General features: G+C 39.0%; 4 protein-coding genes across 5 annotated transcripts; 3 read left to right on the top strand and 1 right to left on the bottom strand.

The window, feature by feature from the left end:
• Positions 1-307: 307 nt before the first annotated feature.
• On the bottom strand, positions 308-2,023 carry LOC119499772 (gamma-crystallin M2-like). Its single transcript, XM_037788942.1, has 3 exons — positions 1,864-2,023; positions 1,452-1,694; positions 308-940 (listed from the first exon to the last, which is right to left on the bottom strand). Exons 1-3 carry the CDS (start codon positions 1,870-1,872, stop codon positions 665-667), a joined length of 528 nt encoding a protein of 175 aa, XP_037644870.1. The 5' UTR covers positions 1,873-2,023; the 3' UTR covers positions 308-664.
• A 2,273-nt stretch (positions 2,024-4,296) lies between these two features.
• Positions 4,297-5,335, top strand: LOC119500349 (gamma-crystallin M3-like). The gene is made up of 3 exons (XM_037790044.1): positions 4,297-4,454; positions 4,610-4,849; positions 5,009-5,335. Exons 1-3 carry the CDS (start codon positions 4,446-4,448, stop codon positions 5,282-5,284), a joined length of 525 nt encoding a protein of 174 aa, XP_037645972.1. The 5' UTR covers positions 4,297-4,445; the 3' UTR covers positions 5,285-5,335.
• Positions 5,336-7,633: 2,298 nt separating this feature from the next.
• LOC119500346 (gamma-crystallin M3-like) lies at positions 7,634-8,829 on the top strand. The gene is made up of 3 exons (XM_037790041.1): positions 7,634-7,785; positions 7,876-8,124; positions 8,227-8,829. The coding sequence occupies exons 1-3, from the start codon at positions 7,777-7,779 to the stop codon at positions 8,506-8,508; spliced, it is 540 nt and encodes a 179-aa protein (XP_037645969.1). The 5' UTR covers positions 7,634-7,776; the 3' UTR covers positions 8,509-8,829.
• Positions 8,830-11,643: 2,814 nt separating this feature from the next.
• Positions 11,644-12,535, top strand: LOC119500345 (gamma-crystallin M3-like). 2 transcript variants are annotated; one of them, XM_037790040.1, is made up of 3 exons: positions 11,644-11,777; positions 11,893-12,135; positions 12,223-12,535. In XM_037790040.1, exons 1-3 carry the CDS (start codon positions 11,763-11,765, stop codon positions 12,499-12,501), a joined length of 537 nt encoding a protein of 178 aa, XP_037645968.1. In that variant the 5' UTR covers positions 11,644-11,762; the 3' UTR covers positions 12,502-12,535. The 2 variants fall into 2 exon arrangements, with proteins under 2 accessions (XP_037645968.1, XP_037645966.1); XM_037790038.1 differs by having other exon boundaries at positions 11,893-12,147.
• The last annotated feature ends 4,748 nt before the right edge of the window (positions 12,536-17,283 follow it).

Here is a 17,283-nt window from a genome sequence, read left to right as displayed (position 1 = left end):
CATTTTTTATGCTTTTTTCATGCTGAATGACTTATTTACAAGAAACTTGTCAGCACGTCTCTGGTAAACACAAGATTTAAAGAGGTGCTTTTGTGTGATTCTTTGTAGAGAAAACTCACAGATTTCAATTAAATCAACCAGTTGACTAAAAGTTTCTTTGGTCGAGGACAGTCCTCACGTGATCTGACATCAGTCTATCTTGGAATGTAAACTGTGTTGAACAATTTTACTGGTGGACACTAGAAGACAAGACTAAAGGCCGTTGAGGTGTCATGTAACTTAACAAGAGAGAATACATACAACACTGTTATGGGTCAGAAATGCTTTTATTAATTTGAGTGCAACATTCAGGGTTCTGGGGAGGAGGACAGATGGAAGAAGCAGGTGGGAGGCTGAAGAGTTCTCGAATCCTTAGCTTTCTGGAACTCTGAACTTTTTTGAGGGGTTCTAGAACTTATTCAAGATTCTTGGAAGTCTGGACGAATTTGGAATTTTGGTTTCCTTGGGGCTTTAGAACCTTGTAGCAGTTTTGGAATCCTGTAGGGGTTTCGGAACTCATGTTCCGGAACGCAGTGTTCGATTGACTTTCTTTAGAATTCTAGAACTTTGGTGGTCTGAGCATTCACAGAACTCTTCTGTAGAACCCTGCATGGTCGCCGCTGTCCTAGAACTCTGTGATCATGCGGAAGGACCCCACAGCAGGGGAGGTGGCGCCCCAGTCTGTAAAGCTGTGGTACTCGCCACGTTCCAGGAAGTACTGGTGTCCGTGGTAGTTGGGCTGCTCGTAGAGGACCCACGCGCCATCCATAACCACAGAGGAGTGGACTTCCTGGAACTTGAAGGCCTCGTAAACCGAAGCGCAATCTTCAACACACTCCGCCACCTGACCTTCGAAGTCCTTCTTTTCGTAGAATCTGATCTTCCAGGACTTTCCGTACACCTTGAAAGAGTTAGAGAATTAAAATGATGTTAGTATTTAGTATCTGAATCGTTTGACCTAGTTCTGTTTCCTCATTTGCTGCTCACATCTACAAACGGGTGTCTTGGCTGTTGTCCTAGTTTCCTTCAATAATTGATGTGCATGGGCGTGGACATAAAGCACCCTACTGCCAAATCATGAGCCTTTTATCTCTCCTTTTTCTCTGTTGGCCTTTGACTGATTACTGCTTGGTTGGTGCACTCTGTGGTATTTGACTGGAGCTGGACACTCTCCTGCAAAAAATTAACCCAGAAATGTTTAAAAAATCATGCTATGTCCCCTATTTTATGTAAACTACTGCCCAATATAACTTTATGTTTCACCTAATCTACAGCTTGGTGTAGTAAGCTTATCCCAGAAACGGGTGCATTAACATCATTATTACATGAATGAGACATTCATTACTAAGCAATGACTTTCAAAGCTTTGTTACCTGTTGGTTAAAAAAGCATCTACTGGTTATTGAGCTTACATTTTTGATAGAGCGACATGACTTGATGCTATCGTTGAATCCCATCCACTGTTGGTGATCAGGGTATTCCCCGGGGCTCAGGATGTACTGGTTGCCAGTGTAGTTGGGACGCTCGTACAGCACCCAGCAGCCACTCTCCACCTTAATGGAGTTGCAACGGCCGAAGTAAGAGCGCAGGTCAGGACAGTCGGTGCTGCACGCATGGCTTCGGCCTTGGAAATTCTTATCCTCGAAGAATGCGATCTGAACGGAAGGAAACAGACAAATCCTGGTAAACTATCATACCAAACAGTAACAGCATATTGTTGTGCCATTAAAATTACAACAAACTAGACAAAAGACAGTTTACATGCACTACAGTTACTGCCTGAACGATCTTGAAAACTTTTAGAAAACAGCATGTGCTCCTTACCTTCCCCATTGTTACTGATATTGCTTGCCTGCCACCCAGCTGCAGCTGTGTTGTGGTTTATATCGAAATGCAGAATGTGCAGACGAGGGAAAGCTTTTGTCATCTAAATTAGCCTGATTTGCATATCAGCAAAATGGTTTGGTCAAGTTTGATTTCCTTTTGTCTACATGTGATGGCCTCATATCAAAGAATTGCCAAAACTGACGTGTGAAACTTAAAAAAGGCCAACAGCCGTCTTTAATGATAATTGTATGTATTGTTTCCATTGAGTTCTGCCCTATCGAATGATTATTTACTTGTTATTTGGGTCTTCTTCTTTAGACTTTTTTTGTGGGATTAGAAGTGATTTGGTAAATTGTCTTCATTTTGTTTTCATACAGAATGAGATTATAGAAAATCATCATGAAGGCAATTCAGTCTTTTAGTCTTGGACAATGGTAGTAAACCTTGAAACTGTAATGTCTTATCTTACTTCAGCGTCTTGTGACCAGTTGGTAAAACAGGTTGTCGGTTAAAGAGATGGCAGAACTTATCCTAGGTCTTAATGAATTCTGGAAACTTATTGAAAATAATAAAATAATATCAATCTCATTAAACCAAACATCCTTATCCACGCACACAGTTACTTTTCTAAGAAGTTCAATCCCAATTGAAGCTGCAGTGTGGTCTCCTCACAGATGAACTGGTCTCAGCAGGGAAAGCACTGTTGCAACCAACAACACTGACGAGTTGGCCTCGTTAGGTGGCGTGCAGCCATGATTGATGTTATTAGTTACACCTGTGTTTGACAAGTCCAACCGTCTGCAGTGAGTGCAGATCTATTTGAGAGAAGAATCATTCATAAAAAAAGCTGAATAAAGGTGGTGTTTTTATTGTTTTGAGCAGATGAGGAAAGCAGGATGTTGCCTACAGTAAATGAAGAAGATTTGAACCTATGATGTTTTTTTTTTATTCGTCTACATCATTTCCCTTTTTTCTGTGACACTCAGCACGACTTTCAAGAACGTATTTTTCATGCGTTTTCCTACGAATATCCAGCAACACGTGACACACATGTCAATATCAGCTCCAGTCTTTTCAAAATAAAACTACTTAGTTAGGTTTAGGAATAGATCGACCTGGTTAGGCTTAGGCAACAAACTACTTAGTTATGCTCAGGAAAAGATCGCAGTTTGGGTGAAAATAACAGCGGAAGTGGCGTAACTTAAGTACGGAAGTTACGTGACAAATAAATCTACTTTGAATTGTGGTTTCACTCGGGACACGATCACCGGTCTACTGGGCGAAAGTCTGGTGTGTTTTGACCCACCCGTCCACCTCGACCTCATTTCTACGCGACAATCTCTATACTTCCTGGTTCACAATTAAGTGGATTACATAAGAACTGATTTCAAACTGACCATCACGAAAAAAAATTTGAATTTTGTGTCTATGGACACGAATCAAAACAGTCAATTTCGTGACTATTTCACGAACTGCTGTGCGACTGGGCTGACCATAAACCACTGGGCTCCAGGATGCACAATAAAGATTTCACTTGTTAGAATTTTGTTCTGTTGTTATTTGTATCTGTTGATGACCTCACTAAACCTGCCTTTTGTTGTTGAACACTTGGATTCACAGCTGGATATTAGGATCTAAATAAACACCTTAGTGTGAATCTAAATGACCAGTTTGTGAGTTATGTTTTCAGTTAGTAACACAAAAATAAATTCCATTTAATAGCTGCTTTGGTTTCAGGTTCCTGGTATAATGAACGCTGGCTTACTGGGACACTTGAACAGAACAGAGCCGTCGTTAACGTTTATTAGTAACACTTGGGTTCTTTTCCTGCTTTGACAAGTCAAAATGTCTACTGTATGTGGAAAAGGTCTATATCATAACAATACTAATAGAAGTAAAATACCGTACGACCACTGAGTCAAAAGTAATTTACTCACACTAACATTTGTAACTCACTCACTCACACAATGTGACATTAGCTAGATGCATTTAATGACTGTGGTTTTCATGTGCTACTGGCATTAAAATAAACACTGAGATGAAGTATGATAAGAGTTCAGAAATAAATATTCTCATTTCCTCAAACAGGCTGGAGCACAAAGCCTCATTTGTCAGCCACTTGCTGTGGTTTGGGTACATTTCAGGGCATCAAAATGTGGAGTAAATGTAATAAAATAGACTTGTAGCCATTTGAACTCTGTTATCCCTGTTCTTAAGACATCCACAGTCTGAACTATAGTGCCACATTCAAACAAAGCGTGACAAATCCTTCCAGACAGACCGTTCAGACTGTGATCAAACTCCGTTTTCTAATCTTCTCCAGTCTGGGAAAATGTATGAACTGCAGCTCAGTTCTTCTCCCTCCTCTACCCCCGCCTTGTGTCTTCCACCCATTTCCCCTCCCCTTTGTTCTGGATCATGATGGCACAAATGAAATTAACAGCGATCGCAGAGCTGCTTATTCATCAGCTTCCAGATAATTTGAATAACAAAACCCTGTTACAGAGCGTATAAAGTATAAAAGCCGCCTGGCAGCCACAGGTTGTTGGACAGATTCACACAAACACAGAACATCAAACATGGGCAAGGTATGTATGTAGAGAGTAGAGCAGAAAACAAGCACTTTTCAGTTTAGGAGGCACCCAAATGTAAACAAGAGAGGAAACAATCTAAGCTTACAAGAGCACATTTTAAAATGGACATATTCAGGACTATTCCAAATGTGTTTTTTCTTTTTCTACAGGTCATCTTCTACGAGGACAGGAACTTCCAGGGTCGCTCCTATGAGTGCTTGAGCGACTGCTCGGACATGACCTCCTACCTGAGCAAGTGTGCTTCCTGCAGGGTGGAGAGCGGCTGCTTCATGGTCTACGACCGCACCAACTACATGGGGAATCAGTACTTCCTGAGGAGAGGAGAGTACTCCGACTACAATACTTTTGGCATGAGTGACTCCATCCGATCCTGCCGTTTAATTCCTCAGGTATGCAAGGATTTGTAATGTCTAACTAACATAATATTGATTCAAAATGGTCAAATAAATCGCTCATTTTATTCATTTTCCTGCTGTGCTGTTAAATTGTGGGATAGAAAGTACCGTGGGTTAGTGCTGACATGTCGTCCTCTTTGTATTCAACAACAGCACAGGGGCTCTTACAGGATGAGGATCTACGAGAGGGAGAACTTCCAGGGCCAGAGTCACGAGCTGATGGAAGACTGCGACAACATCCAGGACCGCTACCGCATGAGCGACTGCCAGTCCTGCAACGTGATGGACGGCCACTGGCTGATGTACGAGCAGCCCCAGTACAGAGGCAAGATGATGTACATGAGGCCCGGAGAGTACAGGAGCATGAAAGATATGGGATTCAGCGGCATGAAGCTCAGCTCTGCCAGGCGTATAATGGATTCCTGTTGAAGCAGAGAAAAAGAAATGTGTTGAATAAAACGAACGAGGAATCAAACGCCACCTTGTCATCGTGTTGTTTTATATCAAATAGAAGATGGGCTTTTTTGTGTGTGTGTGTGTGTGTGAGGTTAAATCTGAGCTAGTGCATCATTGTATGGCAGGATTACCACTTTAATGTACAAACTCAAAATTACACACCAGCTAAACAGCATGCCAGTGAGGTACAGATATATAAATACAGGAAAGATACATACTGTAGTTACATTACTATATTATGAGATTGTATATAAACCACCAAACATGCTGTCATTGTTTCACTTTATGAACATATTCTTACCCATGATCATAAATCTAACATTTTCATAACAGCTGTAAGTCAAGTTATTTTAATATATCCTCTCTTAAAGCATCATGTTGTAAACACTTTCATGCCATGCAATTTGATGTAAATATTAGTGTAAGTACATATGAAAATGTGCTCTTATTAATCATTAAACAGCACACATTTCCAAACATAGATGACTTTTCTCTATGGAGGACAGAACCTGCCAAAATAAAAAATGAATAAATGATTCATTAAACAAATACATAATTATGTCATTAAATGAACCAAAAATAATTCTAAAAATAAATGACTCAATAAACAAATACATAAATATGTCATTAAATGAATCCAAAATAATTCTAAAAATAAATGACTCAATAAACAAATACATAAATATGTCATTAAATGAACCAAAAATAATTCTAAAAATAAATGCCGGCATTTATTAATTGTGACAAAAATGTGACAAATGGATATTTCTTTTTTAATTTGCTTCTTTATTTATTCATCTTCGTATTACTTCCCCTTTCTATCTACTCTTCTACTTAATTTTCCCTTTTATTTATTTATTTTTATTAACTTTTACATTCATTTATTTATTTTTGCATTTATTTTTTATTTATTTAAAATATATTTATTTATTTTTCATATATTTTTTTATTTATTTTACATTTATTTATTTATTTTTGCATTTATCTTTAATTTTTTTTAAAATGTAATTGTTTATTTATTTAAAATGTATGTTTTAAATGTATTTTTAGATTTACTTTTATAAAAATATAAATAAATAAGCTGAAATATGGAGGACGGAACCTGCCAAAATGAAAAGTAAATAATTAAATGACTCAGGGGCTCTCCTATGAGGTACAGGTGGGTGACAGCAGCAAACGATGTATCAGCTCTGACGTTTTGTGCTGTCAGTGTCACGAGGTCTGTGATAGCAGTTGTGTAGTTAATTACAAACTTAAACTTGAGTTATAAATTAACCAAAAATAATATTCAAAATAAATGAAGGCATTAAAATGTACTCTGCACTCTGACCCCGTGACATACGTTGAATGACACCCCCCTCATTTGCATAATGAGGCAGAAATGCATAAAGAAGTGTAAAAAGAAATGTATAAAGAAAGAACACAGAAATAAATAAGTTTTGGGAAATAAATACATTTAATATTGAATAATAATGGAGGAAAATCATGCAAGAATAAATGAATACATACAATTTAATAGGGAATAAATACATTTACAAGTGAACTTAAAATAAATAAAAAATAAATGCTAAAATAAATAAATAAGCTTAAAAGTTAATAAAAAATAAATAAATAAAAGAGAAAATTTAATTGAAGAGTTGATAGATAGGGGAAGTTATGCAAAGGTAAATAAAAAAAAGCAAATTAAAACATAAATATCAAATTGTCACATGTCACAAGCAATACCACTGTGTAAAAATACCTCCTGCAATGTAAATTTTACTTAATTGTATTAGTATTTTACTTACTTGGTATTTTAAGTATGATCAGCAAAATGTACTGCACTTTTAAAAGTAAAGTAAACTTTCTTTCCATAGCGCTTTTTCATGCATGTACCGGTATGTATATGATAATTCAAATAAAGGTTTAACGTTTTCAAAACCAGAGTCAAAGGTGCTTCACAGCTGCTCAGAAAATACAACAGTGCAGAAAAATGCCCCCTTTGAGTGTTATACTATCATACATTATATTATTGGATCATTATAATATTTGTATTCATGTGTAAGTGTATCTGGTTGAAGTGGAGCTAATTAACTATTTCGTAGACTGCAGTTGTTTAATCTATAAAAATGTAAAATACTTTATAAGATAAGTTTGTAATTAACTACACTCCTACCGTCACAGACCTCCTGACACTGACAGCACAAAACGGTGCCAGCTGATACATTATATGCTGCTGTCACCCACCTGTACCTCATAGCTGAGCCCCCCGCGGTTGGCACTGCACCAGTTGCATACAGTCTAGAATAATAACCATTTACAGAATGATTCAACAAACATTATAGCCCTGCATGCTACATTGCTGAGTAAGATATTCGAAAACAATGGCTCCATAGATCATTTAAATATCATGGTGGGTATAAAAGTGTTACACAGTTTGGCTGATCAAAGTACCCGTGCAATCAGGGATTGAACTGAACACCAAAATGGGCAAAGTAAGAGATCATTTTTTTATGTTGTAATATAATAACATTTCAGATTATGTGCCAATTGTTTTTAAAAAAAATGTGCTGTTTTAATTTCAGATCATTTTCTACGAGGACAAGAACTTCCAGGGTCGCTCCTATGAGACCAGCGCCGACTGCGCTGAGCTGACCTCCTACCTGAGCAGGTGCAACTCCTGCAGGGTGGAGAGCGGCTGCTTCATGGTCTACGAACGTCCAAACTACATGGGCCACCAGATGCTGGCGAGGAGGGGAGAGTACCCCGACAACCAGCGCCTGATGGGAATGACCATGAGTGACTGTATCCGTTCCAGCCGCTTGATCCCCACGGTATAGGAAGCTTTGTGGTTGACCCTTAAAATTCTCCAATGCAGGACAGAAGAAATGTCTATTATAACGTGACCTTCTGTCTCTTCACGTGTCATTTTACAGCACAGAGGTACATTCAAGATGAAGATCTACGAGAGGGAGAACTTCAGAGGTCAGATGAATGAGCTGATGGACGACTGCGACTCCATCCAGGAGCGTTACCGCATGTCCAACTGCCAGTCCGTTCACGTGATGGACGGCCACTGGCTGATGTACGAGCAGCCCAACTACAGAGGCAGGATGCTCTACCTGAGGCCCGGAGAGTACAGGAGCATGAGAGACATGGGAATGGGTCCCATGGACATGAAGATCGGATCCATCCGACGCATCATGGACTCCTGTTAAAGAACAGAACAGGCTCCAGACTTGAAAATGTAATCAACGAATATTAATAAAGAATTTATCAATTCATAATTGAGTTTCAAAGCACCATCCAGTGAGACGGGAGGAAATTTTGGGCACAAAATTAGACAAAAAAAATTGCATGAATTATCAGCATCCAGCTGTTCCGGTACGTCAAAGGACAGTTTGGGCTGTAGTGAATGCTGCTATTTTACTGTATCCCACAGTCACTTCAAGACTTCTTCTTCTTCTACCTATGAAATGTGTTATATCATTTATGATGCACGTGACATTAAAAATGAATTTCAAAGGATGAAAATGGAAGTTGTGAGTCTGTGCATGATATTCTACACGTTTCCTGAAATTACAACACATTCTCTGCCCCTCGGCACCGGAGACCGACGTACAGGGTACCCTTCTTGCGTTAGTTTTGGACGGACCAGGGACAGTGTGCCAACATACGCTCGTTACATACATAGTGTCCTTTCAAAATAAACTTCTGTTTTCACAGGAAGTTAGGCAACACAACCACTTAGTTAGGTTTAGGCAACGGTCGTGGTTGATGTAAACTTCACTGACTAGCCTCACGCAACTGACGATACTGATGACTCATGTCACCAGCGAGTCACTTACGACCTTACGACCCTTGTGACTCACAGGATTGATGATACTAACGACTCACGGACTAATGATACCGACGATTCACGTGACCAACGACTGATTTGACAAAAGTAAATGTTACTTTTAGTTTCACACGAACAGTGTCACTTGCTTCGAATAAAGCCGTGGGTGGGTTTATAATGACCAATCGGCGGTATTTGACGAGTTGAAAGTGAGACCAGGTTTGGAAGTTACTGCATACTGACACAATATAGTTTATTTGAGTGTTAACAAAAATACAGAGAATAAATAGAAATATGGCATGTCGGTGTTCAACTAGCAAGTGTTGAAATTCCATTAACACTTGTAGTATAAATAACGTTAATGTCCATTTTCACAGCACACAGAATAGACAAGTCATAGCAGGAAAATTGCAGGTGTAAGTAATAATGTTAACGATGATGCTAACGATGGCTGCAAGGCTCTGGTGTAAATAAAGTTTTTTTAAAAAGCTGAAATTTTGTACTAAAATGTCAGTAATTTCTTAAAATTTTGGATTTTATTTCCATTACAGTGAACATAACAAAGTGTTTTTATTTTGAAAAGACTGGAGTGGAAACTGACACGTGCGTCACATGTTGCTGGACATTGGTAGGAAGAAGCATGAAAAAGATGTTGTTGAAAATCGTGCTGAGCGTCACGAAAAAAAAGGGAAATTCGTGTCTATGTACACGAATCAAACAGATTAAATTTCGTGACTATTTCACAAACTGCTGTGAGACTGTGTTGCTACTGTGAATAAGGTCTATTGTCAGACCAATGCAATTCAGCTTGTGGCCTTTGTCAGGGTCATCATACCAAACATATTCAACTCAAAACACCTTAACAGGCTTTTCTCATTGAATTGAGTCTCACCATCACCCCACAGTGCAATTTGATGAACTTTCAATACATACAAAACCTTATAATTTGTTGCTGAAATGATACACAATATGCAGAAAAACCTAAAAAACAGAGGTAGAATGAACCATACTAAGTCACATTTGTATTATTGTATAAATGCATACTTTGAACTGTGTACTGAAAAATACTTTTTGACTGAAATAAAATGATTTAAAGTCAATTCCAGAGCTGCAATGTAATTCCTTCCATTATCTTTATTGTAACACTGAATGGGGCCCATTTTGAGCAGGCACAGCAATAAATAGTTGTAGTTATCTATGAGAATAATTCATAATAAAAAGGGGGATGAGGTTTGAAAAACAGAAGTGTCTCTTCAGACTTCATTTTACTTTTATCGACGACATAAATGGTCACAGCTTAAAAAAAAGAAATCCTTAAAGAGGGCAAAGGTCAAGTTAGGTGACGATGTGAATTAGTGGCATTACAAGTGTACACATGTATGGAAAACGAAACCTGCCAAAGTAAAAAAGAAATAAATGACTCGATAAATAAATAAATGTCATTAAATGAACCAAAATTAATATTAAAAATAAATGTATGAATTTATTAATTGCTAAAATGTGACAAATAGATATTTCTGTTTTAATTTGTTTCTGTATTTATTTATGTTCAGACACATATTTCCATAGGTGGAAATCCGCTATAGTCGAGGTCCGTCCACATAAATCTTCCCTTGCATGAATGTACTGCAGGGGTTTATAAGCATTCACGAGAACCCACAAAATCATTTTTTATCAATTTTTCTGCAAATTTTTCGTATGAAAATCTCTGTATTACTTCCCCTATTTAATTTTCCCTTTAATTTATTTATTTTTATCATTACAATTATTATTTTAAATGTATTTTGTTCATTATTAAATTGCATGTATATATTTATTTTTGCATGATTTTCCTCTTTGCACTCCCCCTCTATTTATTTCCCCAAACTTGTTTATTTCTGTATTGTTTTATTTATACATTTCTTTTTACATTTCATTGCATTACATGCATTTCTGCCTCATCATGCAAATTAGGTGGCTGTCATTCAACGTATGTCATGGGGTCATGGAGTGCAGAGTGCATTTTAATGCCTGCATTTATTTTTAATATTATTTTTGATTTTGGCAGGTTCCATACTCTATACACATGGTTAATTTACATATACTGCTAACTATTTATTCTCTACATTTATCTCTACTTATTTCTGTCCTTGTGCTGCTGCAACACCTGAATTCCCCCTCTGGGAATCAATAAAGGCTTATCTCAGAGGCTTGGAGTTAAATCATCATTAGCCAGATAATTATATAACATTCAACTTGCTTTTGTTATCTGATATTTTAATGTAAATTGATACTGAATTGTATTTGTAAGAAAACATATTTAATCATTTAGTGTGTGAAATATCCAGTACACAGTGAATGATAGAGATGTCGATGATATTACAGTTGGAAGCTTCTCTTTATTTGTTAGAGAACAATACTGCATGTGTACAGTACATGCATTTCCACCAGAGTGGTATAGTGCTGGATAATAACCCTTCAGCGCCCTGACTGCTCCATAGGTTACTATGGCATGCTGCTGGCTCAGGGATTTAATAAACAATAGAAGCCCTACATACTTTTTTTCACATTGAGCAAGTATAAAAGTAACGGTTACCACCGACAGGAATACACAGCAGCCACAACTCAGTCCTGAGGACCAACCAAAATAAAATCATGACCATGGGCAAGGTAGGTATTGGGAATGATCCAGCCATTAAAAAAAAATCCCAAATCTCAAATGTATAAAGCTTGATTAAAAAGCTTCTCAGAGCTCACTGAAAATGGTGCATTGTTGTGCTTTCAGATCATCTTCTACGAGGACAAGAACTTCCAGGGTCGTCACTATGAGACCAGCAGCGACTGCCCTGAGCTGACCTCTTTCCTGAGCAGGTGCCACTCCTGCAGGGTGGAGAGCGGCTGCTTCATGGTCCACGACCGTCCCAACTACATGGGAAACCAGTACTTCATGAGGAGGGGAGAGTACGCCGACTACATGAGCATGATGGGAATGTCAGACTGCATCAGGTCTTGCCGTAACATCCCCATGGTACAGCAGCAGGTCATTCATTCTCTAAACAGTATTTCCTTCAGATAACGTTGATATGGTTTGTGATCAAATGTTTTGTCTCTACAGCACAGAGGATCCTACAAGATGAGGATCTACGAGAGGGAGAACTTCGGTGGTCAGATGCATGAGCTGAGCGAGGACTGCGACAACATCCAGGACCGTTACCGCATGAACGACTGCATGTCCTGCAACGTGATGGACGGCCACTGGCTGATGTACGAGCAGCCCCACTACAGAGGCAAGATGATGTACATGAGGCCCGGAGAGTACAAGAGCTTCAGGGACATGGGATTCAGCGGCACCAGGTTCATGAGCATGAGGCGCATCATGGACTCCTGCCAGTAAATGTTCACTAAATAAAATCTTTTCCACTCTACTATTTTTGTTTCAATGGTTGTTTTGAGGCCTGGGCACAGGAGGGGATGTCAGTGAGGATGAGATGGGCATCAGTGGGTGTAAATGATCATGAGGCACTTCATGCATATAAGAACTTTCAATTTGTTTCAAGAGTCTTCTTTTTAAATTTTGGTAAACATTGCAAATTTGCAATTCGATCATGGCCGTAGCCAGCTATGAGTTCACTGAGGTCCGGACCTCGGTAAATATTTCCTAAAAAGACTCTCTCTGCATCTGAATGACGTGAAACCGCTTGAAACTGACATCTATCAATAAGACAGTTGTAATTACTGCAGCGATTTCACACACAAAAAACTACATGTAAACTAAAATTGTACTTGGTGATATATGCACAGTATTAGAAGATAATATTGAAAACTACTGACGCCATGTTCTGCTATTCTTCGATGCCATTTGATGTTATCTTTGATTCCTACAACCGCTGAACGCACAGCCGCTTCCCTAAACTTCAACTTCATCCAGAGACCAGAGTCCCAAACGGGGTAGTTTTTTTCTTAAAATATTCTGATTTTATTCTCATTAAATTGTGACTTTACTCTCATAATATTACAACTTTTTTCCTCAAATTATTACAACTATATTCTCAACTTCTCAGAGAACACACATGTGGGACATGCTTTGAATGTGCATATGAGCTACTAAAGTTTATAAATGAATTCAAATGAATTGATGTAGGCTATTATTGAGGTGAATATGGTGACACATGCACATTTAAAGAGGTTACTTACACAAAAGAGGAGGGGAGAGTAAATTATTCATACATGTGTTAAATGAGAGAAGTTGATCCAGAGGAGAATACGTATTTAAAATCAATGCAGAATGTCCTACTGCATTATATTACATTATATTTCTAATTGTCACCTGCTGCATGAATTTTGTGTTTTTCTTGAAATAAAGACATATCATCCATTAAAAGAAAAAACAAAATTCTAAACCCTGGCTACAGCCCTGAATTCAATGGTATTTTATTAAAATGTCTTTCAGTTTTATTTCGTTTTATAACAGAATTCAAATTTCCACACAGATTACATTGACATTATTGTTTCTGCAGCACACAATTCACCCTATAGTGTACATGTACCGTACATCTTATTCCAGAGAATGTAGAGGCAAATGCTTAATCAGTTCTAGCAGGTCAAATATTGAAATTATTTTTAATTAATGTATTTGTGGTTTGATTACAATGCTTAAAGGGACTGTTTGTAAGAATCAGAATTGCTTGTTAACAGCGACACCTGTGGCCGTTAAATCAACAAAGGTCAGCGTCAGGTTCGCGCATGTGCTCGCTCTAAATAGACATGAACGAGTATCACTCAACACAGTGAGGCGACACACGTCAGCTAAAACCACAATATCACTCTATATTTTAGCTGCTTGGCAGTAATGTTAGCTGACCAGACGAAGGTCTCTTCAAGAATCAGTGCTGATCCTAGTGTTGGCTTTTCCTGCCTCAGCCTCCCGACCGCAGCCGCAGGGAACAGGGGAGACACCGGAGTTTTGGTTGGAGACGATAACGTTTCCCGCTGCAGAGCCCTGTCACTTCACAAGACACGGGAAACTTCTGTTGGTCTGGAGGAGCTGCAGCAGTTATTTCTGCACAAACGTCCACTGTACATTCACTAGATATTGTCAGAGCTAAACTAACTCTGCTGCAGTGTGCGCATGAACGTGAGGTGGAGCGAGCTGAGCTAGAACGAGCGCGGTATGTGAGTGAAGACTAGCAGGCAGGCAGGCAGGCAGAGGAGCAGAGTACAGCAGAGACTCCGGTCCTGGAGACCAAATCTACGGTCTCCCCCGCGTCCTCTGACCGCGGCCAACACTGTTTTGCAAGACGGGCTTCACTAGATAGAACTTTGCGGTTTTGGTGCTTCCGTGTAGTTTGTGTTGGAGTCTGAGTCTGAACAGCGTAGCCACACGCGAGCACACATAGGACACCGACCCGCAATGATTTATACGTGTAAGAAGTTACAAACTGTCCCTTTAAGTGCCTTGGTCAAGTTATTAGGATCCCATGTCTATCTTTATATCTGCTGTAACTGCTTTAAATTTGTTCTCCTTGACTCTTAACTGCAACGCTTAGCTGCAAAACCTTCTGGGCGTGTTTGTGCTGTAATATCATTAGTGCAATATCTTTTAATCAGACCTTGAGACGGGGCAAATAGGGGTTGCAAATGATGCGCAATTCATGGTGTTATCAGCGGCCGCAATCCATTCTTTGTGAATTCACCCCTGAGAATCTAAGGAGGGAAAATAACAAATGTCCAGCACTTCAGAGGGACTAGAATCAGGCTACAGAGTCTACAGGTGGACACTGGGGTGGAGGTGGGATTGATGAAATAATGCTTTCTGTGAGTAGTTAGTTGCTAAGATGGAGCAAGAGTATGTGTTTACAAATCTTGATTTCATGACATCTGCAAAGTTGAATGGTGTTAATGGTTTTGAGTACTTTGCCAAGTGTTTCAAGTTAGAAGATGAGCGGGAAAAAAAAAAAAGTACGTAAACTAAGTAAACATACGTACGAAAACAACATAACCAGAAAAAAGAAAAAAAGGAAGAAACCTCAGCAAGAGCAAGAGCAACACAACCGACTCTCCACGCCAAATAGATAGAGCCAGAGCAACACAACCTCCTGTCCACCGCAAACAGATAGAGCCAGAGCAACATGACCTCCTCTCCACGCTAAATAGATAGAGCCAGAGCAACACAACCTCCGCTCCGCGCCAAATAGATAGAGCCAGAGCAACACAACTTCCTCTCCGTGCCAAATAGATAGAGCCAAAGCAACACGACCTCCTTTCCACACCAAATAGATAGAGCCAGAGCAACACAACCTCCTTTCCACGCCAAATAGATAGAGCCAACGCAACACGACCTCCTTTCCACGCCAAATAGATAGAGCCAGAGCAACACGATCTCCTTTCCACGTCAAATAGATAGAGCCAGAACAACATGACTTCCTCTCCACGACAAATAGATAGAGCCAGAGCAACACAACCTCCTTTCCACGCCAAATAGATAGAGCCAGAGCAACACAACCTCCTCTCCACGCCAAATATTTAGAGCCAGAGTAACACAACCTCCTTTCAACGCCTAATAGATAGAGCCAGAGCAACACAACCTCCTCTCCACGCCAAATAGATAGAGCCAGAGCAACACAACCTCCTCTCCACGCCAAATAGATAGAGCCAGAGCAACACAACCTCCTCTCCACCATGGAACCTAGAGAAAGGACCAGATTTTAGTTTTTATTTCAGTTTTTAATGGTCTAATTAATACTAGCTCTGGTTGAACTAAGTCTAACTGTCTTTGAGCTAATGTTTGGTTTCATTGTTCTGGGCAGCAGCTCACTACCACTCGAGCATATAATGGACTTATAGCCTGTGAAGTCTGTTTAAATCAGAGCTCTTCACACAGGAAGTGATGTGACATGTTTGTAGTTGTACTCACAGAAAACAATAGCAATAACTTGAGTAATGGTTATGTTCAACTTTGCAAAAGTTGAGTCAAATAAATCACAGGCAGAAAAGAACCCACAAAGTAATGAGACAGTAATTGCTCAGAGATGAGAGTGAATATTAATAAGAAGAGAACTGAATTGAAGATAAAGCTGCTTCTTTTTGACAGGTAATGCAATGGCTAATAGTTAAATTTGTAGCAAGCAGTTCATATAAAAGACCCTATCTGTAGTTTATTAGTCATGCCAGGACAAGAAAACTCATGATGTGTGAGTCAGAGGTCCATTATGTGTGAACACTTAACGATAGTTAATTGGCGCCATATTAACAATGAGAGTTTAGTTCTAACATCATTTCAATGACCTCTTGCTATTGTAGAAAGAAATGTATAAAAACCAAAGCTGGAATTAGGGCACGGTCACATATGCACAAAATTGACATTGGCGAATATTCGCCTCCCGTTCACATCCATTCGATGCCTCCGGTGACAAGCAAATTTTCATTTTCGCATCACGTTGAGTATTTTGGTAAACTTTGATGGGCAAAGTCGCAGCCACAACCAACAGCAAAAATGTGTGTGTGCTTGACCCCAATTAACACTACCCATATTCAGCTTTTAGGCAACAAAACTACTTAGTTGGGTTCAGGAAAAGATAGACTTGGTTAAGCTTAGACAACAAAACTACTTAGTTGGGTTAAGGAAAATATCGACTTGGTTAGGCTTAGGCAACAAAACTACTTAGTTGGGTTAAGGAAGAGATTGCGGTTTGGGTTAAAATAACACAGAAAAGTGGTTTCACTTAAGCACAGAATTTACGTGATAAAAACTACTTAGTTAGCTTTAGGAAAAGGTTGTGGTTCGGGTTAAAATAACTCCAGAAGTGCTGTAACTTAAGAACGGAAGTTACGTGACAAATAAATCAACTTTGACTTGTGGTTTCACACGGGACACGAACCTCCTGGGTAAAAGTCCTGTGTTTTATGACCCACCCCTATGCGGCATTCGTCGCTCTCTATACTCTATAAAAAGAATTTGATATTTGTACATGAATCAATACATTAAATTTCATGACTATTTCACGAACTGCTGTGTGACTTGGCTGCTATTTCAGATGACAATAAAATGATGTGCTTACCCACAAATGATGGCTGTTGTGATTTTGTTTGAAAACCCCCTTTGTCCACTGAATGTTTAGCTTTGGTAAAATGTAAGCTTGTTGGATCCTATTGTTAGGGGAATCAAGCTATAATTGTG

This window comes from Sebastes umbrosus, chromosome 13 (genome assembly GCF_015220745.1).
Source record: "Sebastes umbrosus isolate fSebUmb1 chromosome 13, fSebUmb1.pri, whole genome shotgun sequence".
In the NCBI taxonomy this organism is placed as follows: Eukaryota; Metazoa; Chordata; class Actinopteri; order Perciformes; family Sebastidae; genus Sebastes; species Sebastes umbrosus.
This window is presented reverse-complemented; position numbering and strand designations above follow the sequence as displayed.

Bases quoted from the DNA above. Each gene is read 5' to 3' on its own strand.
- LOC119500346 (XM_037790041.1), top strand. The intron at 8,125-8,226 runs GTATAGGAAGCT...GTCATTTTACAG, and splicing joins CCAGCCGCTTGATCCCCACG to CACAGAGGTACATTCAAGAT.
- LOC119500345 (XM_037790038.1), top strand. The intron at 12,148-12,222 runs GTCATTCATTCT...TTGTCTCTACAG, and splicing joins TCCCCATGGTACAGCAGCAG to CACAGAGGATCCTACAAGAT.
- LOC119499772 (XM_037788942.1), bottom strand. The intron at 941-1,451 runs GTAAGCTCAATA...AACTCTTTCAAG, and splicing joins CATGTCGCTCTATCAAAAAT to GTGTACGGAAAGTCCTGGAA.
- LOC119500349 (XM_037790044.1), top strand. The intron at 4,850-5,008 runs GTATGCAAGGAT...ATTCAACAACAG, and splicing joins CCTGCCGTTTAATTCCTCAG to CACAGGGGCTCTTACAGGAT.